The sequence below is a fragment of the Cynocephalus volans genome, chromosome 13, assembly GCF_027409185.1.
Source record: "Cynocephalus volans isolate mCynVol1 chromosome 13, mCynVol1.pri, whole genome shotgun sequence".
NCBI classification, from domain to species: Eukaryota; Metazoa; Chordata; class Mammalia; order Dermoptera; family Cynocephalidae; genus Cynocephalus; species Cynocephalus volans.
The window spans coordinates 53,500,202-53,510,590 of NC_084472.1; the positions used below are offsets into that span (position 1 = coordinate 53,500,202).

General features: G+C 43.3%; 1 protein-coding gene across 1 annotated transcript in view; it reads right to left on the reverse strand.

Annotated features, from left to right (window-relative positions):
• The window catches only part of ALPK2 (alpha kinase 2), an 88,404-nt gene extending 82,881 nt beyond the window's left edge, over nt 1–5,523 (reverse strand). Inside the window, exon 1 of the mRNA XM_063076688.1 lies at nt 5,456–5,523. Coding sequence (XP_062932758.1) covers nt 5,456–5,523 — 68 coding nt within the window. The remainder of the gene's footprint in view (nt 1–5,455) is intronic.
• Nucleotides 5,524–10,389: the final 4,866 nt, after the last annotated feature.

Genomic DNA, 10,389 nt, shown 5'->3' on the forward strand with positions numbered 1-10,389 from the left:
TGACCCTGCAACCTGGCTCCGTATGTGCTGTTAGAAAATGAACATTCAGAGAAAGGAAATGACAGTATGTAGAGAGATCATTTTGCAAAGAATGTATTCACATAAGTGTTTCTGTCTTAGGTCTTCATTGTGATCAGTAATCGGCAAACTTGTGTAGAGTATGTGCTGGTACCTGACATTATGTTAAGAGCTGAGGTGTCAAGATGCCTGAGATATCACATTCAGCCCAACCGAAGGAAACACTATTAATTTCTCAGAGAACCTTATGAGTCAGTTCTGTGCCAAGCTGTACGGCACAACCCAGAGGGGCAGGGAGTTCATAGAAGGGACTTCAATGGTAGCAGTTAAAATAGTGTGAGTAGATTGGGGCATTAAATCATTGCAAGACGCTGGCAGAGAGACCTGCATGCCCCACAGTGATTTCACAGGAATGCAAAGCTGTCCGGGAAAAGATTCCCTGAACAATTAGTCGAGCTTCCTCCTTGTATGTGGCTGAGGGAAGCAGTAGCATTCCTTCACCCTGCTGTGAAAGTCTTGCTTCAATTCTCTACGTTCCTTCTAAATTAATAATTTCCTTATTAAAGAAAAAGAGCCCCATGTCACCTTAAGTGGACAGGGCTTCTTCAGAGTTTGAACCCTCAAAATTGGTCTAAACCAAAGATTCTGAAAACATTTTGGCATCAGGACTCCTCATACTCTTAAAAATAATTGAAGACTCCAGCAAATTTTTGTTTACATGGGTTATATCTATCAATATTTACCATCGTAAAATTAAAACAGAAAAAAATTTAAACATTTATTCATTTATTTTAAAATAAAAATAAATTCACTACATGTTAGCATAAATAACATTTTTTTACAGAAAATAACTATATTTTCCAAAACAAAGTAAAATTTTACAATAGTGACATTGTTTTACATTATTCCATATATTTTAAATATTGGGCTTAATAGAAGACATCTGGGATTTTGTAATTGCTTCTGCATTCAGCGTAGTGCAATACATTGTTTTGGTTGAAGTATGTGAAGAAAAACTGGCCTCATGCAGATATGTAGTTGGAGAACGAAGAAGCACTTTAATAGCCTTTTATTCTGATTGCAGATATTTTTCTTTGATACTATATGAAGATTGGTTGCAATGTGGGATCTGAAACCACAGCAGTGAACTTTCCATACTTGCTACGTAAAATCCATTGGTCTATATTGCATTTTAAATGTGTCTTTTACCCATGCATGATTTTGTAACATCACATATTGGTCATTTGAAAAAAACTTGCTTTATGAGAACTTCCAAATGTTAATCCATTTCATTGTACAATATTTTTTCAAATCACATTCATTAATGTGTTATAACATAATATGTTAATATGTTAGTATGTTCTGATGTTTTCAGAACAATTTTGAAGTATTGGGAAACTGTCAAACTTCTGACAAAGGACACAAATTTTCCAAAATGCCACAGAGGGAAGTAATATCAATATTAATTTATCAGAGAACAATATGGGTCAATTTTGTGCTAAGTTGTATGGTAGAGAGTAGAAGAGAGGAGGACATCAGCAAAAATGTCAGAGTAAGGACCTCTGAAAATTCTCTTCTCTATAAATGCAACAATAACACTGGCAAACTCATCTGAATCAACTTTTTCAGAGCTTTGGCAATTAATCTAAGGCAATCCAGGGAGCATTTATTCAAGAAAAACAACAGAATCTTGGAAAGAGCAGTGAATTTTTGGTGCTTTAACTCACCCTAATCCTGATTCCCCTCCTTAGCTCCACAGTAATCTTGAAAACCAAGAATCCACAATCACAGTGAAACCGGGGACCTGGCAGCCACTGGAGGGGACAGAACACAGTTGGAGCTCCTGCAAAGTCTTGTTCCCAAAGAGCTGTCATTATTTGACCTGTCCGGTGGTTTCCTGGAAGTCCCCATTCACAAGATTGTCTTTATGTGATCTGACTCAGAGCTTACCCAGTATAAACAACTTTTCTGTGGGGGCATTTGTCAAAAAAAATCAAAGGAAACTGTTTAACATCATGGCTGCCTGAGGCAGTGGAAAACAATTGGAGCAAATGATAGGTTAACCAAAAAACTTAAAAACGAAAGCCAGGGAATGAGATGTTCATAGGAGTCATTGAAAAGCTCAGACATATTCCTGGAGATCTCGAAGCTCATGCACATGCATGAGGCTGTGAGCATGTCCAGTGCTGTGCACTTGCTTAGAAAAGATCTGAGAAAATTCTAAGCTCTCCCATTTAACTGACCTTAAGTTTCTCTACTAGCAGGAAGGGAAGGCTAAAGCCGAGTTGTCAAGTACCTGGCTGAGTGTTGAAAACATGCCCCAACATGCACACAGAGTCCCTTGACAAACTGGGAGATTTATTGGTTCCAGGCATCTAAGGAAATCTCTGTGCAGTCATTAGCTGACTGCTAAGCTAATTGAGTAGAAACTTCAGTGGCCACAGATAACAAAGTAGACAGATTTTAAAGAATTAATTCAAAAAAGTCAATAAACAAGCAGATAACAACAATAAGCCCTGGGAAGAGGAGACAATCTGATTTCCATAGTTACCGCATTATATTGTTTAAAATGTCCAGTTTACAACAAAAAATTATTGGCCATGCGAAAAGTATGACCTATACATGGGGGAGAAAAGTATTCAATAGAAACTGTCCCTAGACTTGCTATACAAAGATGTTAAACTACTGATTTTAAATATGTTCAAAGAATTGAAGAAAACCATATCTAAAGAGTTAAAGGAAAGTATGGGGATAATATTTCAATAAAGACATAGAAATTACAAATAAGAACCAGATAGAAATTCTGAAATTGAAAATTATAATAACCAAAATGAAAAATTTACTAGAGGGCTCAACAGCAGAGTTGAGTGGGCAGAACAAATAATCAATAAACTTGAAGATGGTCCATTGAGATTTTCCAGTCTTAGGAACAGATGGAAAAAAAGAATGCAGAAAAATGAACAGAGTTTCAGAGACCTATGGGACACAATCAAGTTCACAACATATACATAATAAGAATTCCAAAACTAGAGGAGATAAAGAGGCAGAAAGAATCTTTGAAGAAACTGGGAGTCCCTAGTTCAAAGAAGGGACTGCAATGATAGCTTTAAAATTTGGATTTTATCCCTGGCAACAGATACCTTTAGTTTTCCTTGAAGTGGCAGGCCTACATGTTCATTTTTGAGAAAATGTCTGCTAAACACCCAAGGATGCATAACCATCATTTGTCCATTGTTCTTTCAAGTAAAAATTGTACTCCATGGGGCTGGCCCCGTGGCTCACTCAAGAGAGTGCAGTGCTGGTAGCGCTGAGGCCGCAGGTTTGGATCCTATATAGGGGTGGCTGGTGCGCTCACTGGCTGAGCGTGGTGCGGACGACACCAAGCCAGGGGTTACGATCCCCTTACAAGTAAAAAAAAAAAAAAAAATTGTACTCCATGAAAAAAGTGGCTAGTTCAGCTTACAATAAACAATCATACAGGTGCTTTCCATCAAGGCAACCATCACCGCAAGGAAACCCAGCAGAAGTGCTTTGTGCTTATTTTTATTTTATTACATGGGGTTAAAAGGACTTTTACTGAGTTATGAAGATGAAATAAAATTAGCCAATTTTACTGATGCATCAAGGACATTATTAAGTAAAACTTTTTCGTTGTTGTTTTTAACTGTAACTGTATGGCAGTGAAGAACTCTGTGACATCTAATACAATTTGGGATCACTGCCTTGATTCATGCTAAGGCACTGACATTTATTCTCCATTTCTTTTTACTATCAGTGCACATGTCAACACAGTGAAAAAGACAAATAATGTTTGAGTATTTTTATGAGAATAAAAATTGGAGGTTTTGACCTTGTGATCCTCAAAAGGGTTTAAAGGGAACCCCAGAGGTCCATGGAACACACTTTGAGAACCATTGATTTAAGCTATTCGCCAAGGGAAGCTTTAAAGCATCCTCTCACAGCATAGCACCTGGCTGTTAGACCCCGCAAGATGGATATTCACATGGAGGGTTGTCTGTTTTGTTCAGTACAATCATTTATGTTCTCTCTTAGGCAAATGACTTAATCTCTTTGTTTTCCCTGATTTGCATGGTGGAAAGAAGACCTATGTCTGAGCTCTACCCCCAAGGATTCTGATTCAGTGGTTAATACATGGGCCTATGTGATTTAATTGTAGGCAGGAAGAGGATGTTTCCATCAATTTGGGGTGGGGGGAGAGGTAATCTTGGAAGTTCCTCAGGATCCAGCCAACTTAGCATTACTTTGTGCTTTGGGAACAAGGGTTAAAATGTTAGTAAGAATTAAGAGGGACAAAAATCCACAGGACTAGTTACCCCATCGAATAGGAATATGAAGACAAGGGGTTAGGGAATAGAATGTAACCAGTGTGAAGGGAAGACATAGAACAGTGATTTATTTTCTCTAGCTACCAGCACAACAAACCCATCAAAAATGATATACTTTTAAGTTCCTACATTTCAATCACCAGCATAATACCCTAAGGGTGCTGTGTTTTCACATGCATTATTTCATACATCTACCTATTGATCATTAATGTGGGTGATTCCACCGGCACAAATAAAAACAAAATCAGTATTTCCGTGTGGACTGAAAGTGCCTTATCCCAGCCCTTAGCCCTTATTGTCTGCCCTGAGGCCATTTCCCTGCTCCCAAACAACTCTCCCAGCAATATTAAAATTGCTGATTTTAACTGCAGCTTGACCAGGAGCCCTAAAAGACAGGGCTTGTAGGGGAAGAAGCGGAAACTATTGGCTAGAGGTAAGATTTGGAATCCCCCCTGGATTTTAGACATTATACAACCACCATCCTGCACCACAGGCATTCCATTTTATTATGCATTCCACTTTCCAGTGGAAGAAAACAAGATCTGAGAACAAAATGTCTGCAGTGTCCTCACTCCTGCAGCCAGGAGTGCGGGGTGGGGCGGCCTCCGACACTTTCCCTTGGGTGCTGTGAAGTTTCTGAGCCCTGCCTACCCGTGCAGCAGGGAGGGGGGAGAGGGCTCAACTCAATAAATAATTACACGATGACATCCGTGTCCTTCCTTTGGTCATAGCACCAGGTTAAGGTCATAATATTTCCTTACGCTGTGTCTGTATTTTCTTACCTGCCTAACTTCTGCTATCAATAATCTTAAATGAATTACTCCAAATAACTGAATAGAAAAGGCTTTGTTTTTTTCCAAGCCCCAAAACTATGTCTGTCATAGAGATGGAAGAGTTATAATAATACTGGAAACACACGGGAATTCCTTGATCATGTTTTCTACAAGCAGTTAGATACATTTCAAAAATTTCTCATCACTTACCAATTTATTCAGGGATCTGACAGATTGATTGAACCACACATCTGCAGAGCTGAAAGGGACCACAGAACTGGGCCGCTCCTGGGACCTGTGTGCCTCTCACCCACTCACGACCTTCCCCTTTTGGGCTCTGTACCACTGGGGCTGCCCCCTTGAGGTGCCGACTCCCCGGCTCCCATGATCGCTGGCTTCCTGCTGCACTTGACCAAGACAGGCAGGAGATTGAAGGGTGAGAAGAAGCGGCCTCCAGTGGCGTTTCCAGTAGTGGCTGTGCCTTTTCGTAGCTCCAGATCCCAGGAGACAGCTCACCAGGGGTCCAGCTTCTGCCCTGTGACCTGTGACCTGGGACTGGTAGTCCTGCCTCCACCCTTTGTCTCTGTACCCAGGAGATAGTGGCTTCCTGCTGATGCTCATCTCCTGGTGACCTCACTGTTCCATTTGGCTCAGTCATCTGTGTTATCCTGCACTAAATGCTTGAACATGGTTTTTGTCTTCCTGGTTAGATCCTAACAGAGACAGAGATGATGTATTTTACAGATGTTAGAACTGAGGCCCAGAGAAAATGTGACTTGTTTTAAGTTACGCAGCTAAAAAATGTAAGGAAGTGTCTACCATCTATAAGGAATTGTGTTAGCCACTATGTAGAAGATAAACTGTTACATTCCTAGGCCCTTTCTCAGGAGTTTCCCACCCAATAAGGGAAATGAGGTGTCTATGCAAATAGCTACAATACAGGACAGTAAGTGCCATTAAAAATCATGCAGTTACAAGGATCACTGGAGCGGGCGAGATAACGAGGGGAGGTTTCCCAGGGAACTCAGCAACTGAAGCAGGCCTCGGAAATGCACTGTAGGATTTTGGCAGGAAAGATGGTGCACATATAGGGTTGGGGGAGGGAGCTGATCATTCCAGGCAGGCAGAAGGTTGGAGAAAATGGGAAAGCTCCAGGCCCTCACAGCAAATAATATACCATTTTGTATTTGAACCCTGGGGGAGTGGTAGGCAGAAAGGTAAAGCAACCGCATTATTTATTGTCTAAACAGGACACTTTAGAGAATGAAAGGGGCCTTTCTTAATACTTACACCAAGACAACAGGCAGAGACTGGGACACGTCAGGGAAACTGAGGCTGACTGAGGCAAAACAAAAAATTTGGTCATCCCTGCAAGGTGGGACAGGCCCAGACTGAGGAATGTTTTCTATCCCATACTGAGGGGTTTGAACCTCAAACTCCAATTCACTGGGAAGCAGATCAAATGGTCACGTAGGGAGGAATGGGAAAGGATTCTGTGAGATGCTCACTGCGTTTTACACCGTGGACTGGGGTGAGGAGGGAACACACGTGTTCTCTGTGTCTGAGATGGCCTGTGGCCCTTGATTGAGCAGGGACAGCCCATTCTCCCATATGTCCTGGTGGACGTACAATTGCATATGCCCGCACACCGCATGGGACTTGAGAAGGGAAACAAGAAATTAGTATGACTTGGTTCCTTCCCTAGGGGAGCTGTCAGTTTTGCTGAAAGATAAGACTTTCAGGTATTAAACAGGAAGCAGTATGTGATTTGCAAAATGTGGTGTCACCAAATTCCAAAAGGCACGGTTGAGGCAGTGAGTGCTTCTGGTGGTTAGGAGGGGAGAGGTCAGGGTGGCCTGGACCTTCAGGGAATGGAGCCAGGAGCATGGAACTTGAGCCCAGAAGGGAAGGATTAAACTTTGGCTGAGTTAGGAAGGGGAGGGTATTCTGGGCAGATGTACCAGAGCTGGAATGAGCAGGCCATGTGTAAGTGACAGTCAAGCAATGAGCTGGTTTGGGAGTTGCAGAAGGCAGAGCTAGAGGGGGAGAGGGTCCTGAAGGACAGGAGCTGTGGGTTGGAAGGAGCTTCTGAGCAGAAGGCACAGAGTTCTGCTCAGGAGCACTGCATGGGGAAATTTTACTTATCTTCTTCACCTAAGTGCAATTCTGAGCAGATTGCAGAGGCAGATTGCAAAGTCAGTCTGGCACAGTGGTGAAGGAACAGATGAAACAGTGAGCGTGCTCGGGTTCACACACTGGCCCATCCACTGTGCGACTCTGGACAAGCTGCTTAATAGCTCTAGACCATAACTGTACCCACACCAGAGGGGTGACATGAGGATTAAGGTAGTTATTTCCTCTAAAGAGCTTACAGCAAGGCCTGGCAACACAGTAAACACTAAATCAGTAGTTCTCAACCCTGGCTGGACATTAAAATAACTTTGAGTGCTTTTTAAAAATACCAGTGCCAGAGGATTTTTAGGTCAGTGAAACTACTCTTTATGATATTATAATGGTAGATACATGTCATTTCATGGTGCATTTTTCCAACCCCATAGAATGGACAACTCCAAGAGTGACCTTAATGTAAACTATGAACTTTGAGTGATAATGATGTGTAGGTGTAGGTTTGTGGATTGTAACAAACATACCACTCTGGTGCCAAGTGTAGATCATGGGGGAGGCTGTGCTTGTGTGGGGGTGGAGGGTGCATGGGAACTCTACTTTCTGTTCGATTTTTCTGTGAACCCAAAACTGCCCTAAAAAAAGGTCTATTAATTAATTAATTTAAAAAATTGTAATGTAGTCTATTTTAAAAGGAGAAAAAAGATTAGAGCCAGGGCCCTCCCACCCCCACCCCCCCAAAACTTAAGCTGGATCACAGGGGTGAAATCTTCACCATCAGTATTTTTAAGCCTCCGGGTGATCCTAACGGGCAGCCAGGGCTCAGAGCACTAAGCTATGTGAACGTCAGCCGTCATAACTCAGCGAATGAGCTTAGAGAATTGGAAAGTTGATGGTAGGGCAGGGGTCTTTTCCTGGGGATGCATGAGGAGTGGTTTCCTGGCTCTCATTTGGCACCAAAGCACTGCCCTTGTAACAGCTTTCTGGGCCTCTGAGAGCAACACAGACCCACCAGAGATTCTCTGAACAAGAAATGAGCAAATTGATTTTGGAAAGGAAAAAATTCTAGGGCATTACTACCACCAGGCTTAGTTAATAGATGACTGACACCTCTTATCAGAAGAAAACTAAGCGTAACTAGAAACAATTTCCACCCCAGCACCTAATACATGCCTAGCATAGTACCTGCTGGCCTAGCATAGTATCCCAGAAATCTCAAAGGGCATTGTGGCAATATAAAAATAATCCTAAATTAAATTATCAATTCATTCTCTGTTAGAAACCCTCCAGTGTGTCCCCATCTCAGTCAAAGCAAAATCCAAGTCGTGACCATGTGCCATGGCCTGAGACCCTACAATCTGGCCTCCCTGTCATTTCTCAGATCCATCTCCTATGACTCTCCCCTCACTCCCTCCTCTCCAGCCATAAGGGCCTGGCCTGCTCCCACCTCCAGGCTCTGCCCTTGCTGTTCCCTCTGATGAGAACATTCTTCCCCCATGTAATAACCACATCACCCCCCCACTCTTCCCTTCCCCTCTCTGCTCCTCGCACCTCATCAGAGAGACCCCCCCAACACTCCTTCCCTCCCCTCACCCTCCTTTATTCCTGACACGCTATACACAGCGTTGCTGGTTTGGTAAATGTCTGACTCATATTATCCCTATTCCATGAGATCAGGGACTCCAGTGTTCCCTGCTGTGTCCCCAGGGTCTAGAACAGTCTCTAGCACATAGTAGGCCCTCATTTAATCCCTATTTTTGAAGGAAGTCCTATGACCACTCCTTTCTGAGTTATGTTCCAGCATGCACGTTAGCAGATTTTGTTTTGGAAGACAGTGCTGGTAGGGTGAGATGCAGTGAATGAGCCAATAGGACCCAGGGCCTGGTAAGAATTCTGGGGTTCTAACCCTGGCTTTGTTCCTAACCAGTTATGTTACTTTGGATGGGTCCAGTGATCTCTCTGGGCTTTGGGGGACCTAGAAAGTAAAAGGAATAGGCTAGACCTATTGGATTCAACCAATTTAAGTTGAATTTCTTCAGGGTGGGACCTGAGTGTCAGTATTTTCTAAGAGCTCCCCAGAGGTAATGTACAGCCAGGAGTGGGCTAATTCTGAGAGCGGGCCTTCTCATGCATTAACCATGTACACAAACCACCTGGGATCTCATTAACACGCAGGGTCTGCTCGCTAGGTCTGGAGGGGGAGCTGAGATTCTGCCATTCTAACGAGCTCCCAGAGGATGCTGATGCTGCTGGTCCAAAGTCAAATTTTGAGCGGCAATGTCTCAGAGTCACTCCAGTTATAAGACTCCAAAATTTCTAGAAAAGGTGAAAGTTCCTTTATTAAATTCTCAGAAACATATCAGCTGTCACTTGACACGCTGCTCTATTTGAGCTGAGTTCCCTAGTCATTGCCTGGCAAGCTGCCCCTGCATGTAACTTTGTGGGTGGTATGAGTAGCTTTTGCTTTTTAAAAAACTAATTGCTGGACCCAGGCAGGGGGAATGGGCAAAACCAGACCCGAGAACTCTCTCAAAAGCAAGTTTGGAGACCCGTGGTCAGGAAGAAGCCTGTCACAGTTAATTGCTTCTCCTTGCTTACTGTTCTCTCCTCAGAGCCTAGACGCTTGCTGTGACCCTCTTTGTCTTCCTAACCTGATCATCTCATTACAACTCTGCCTAGCTGCCATCTCCTGGTGTCCGCTGGGCAAATGGAAGCAGCAACCGGCAGGAACGCAGGGGACCCAGCACAGCAGCCCCGTGTTGGGGAAGGCTCGTTAGGGCTGCCAAGGAACAGCTCTAACTGGTGGAAGAATATGCACCCTGCTGGAGCAGCAGCCCCAGGGAATGGAAGATGACAAGGACAGAATGGGGCCAGCCAAATAATGACTAGCAGCTCAGACACCCTACAGCTCAGATGGTGACAGGAGCTGCTGACACAGCCTTCTACTATAGCTACTACAGGAGGCCTTTTAAAAGGATTCTGTCTTTCCAGTCCCCTAAACAGCAGAGCCCGTAAAGTACTGGTAGGCTGACCACCAAGAAGCCACAGTAATTAAATCATCTCCCTCAGTCCAGATGGCCGCACATGGAAAGGTTTCTTCCCCTCCCCTCAGAGCAAACTCTCTGAAG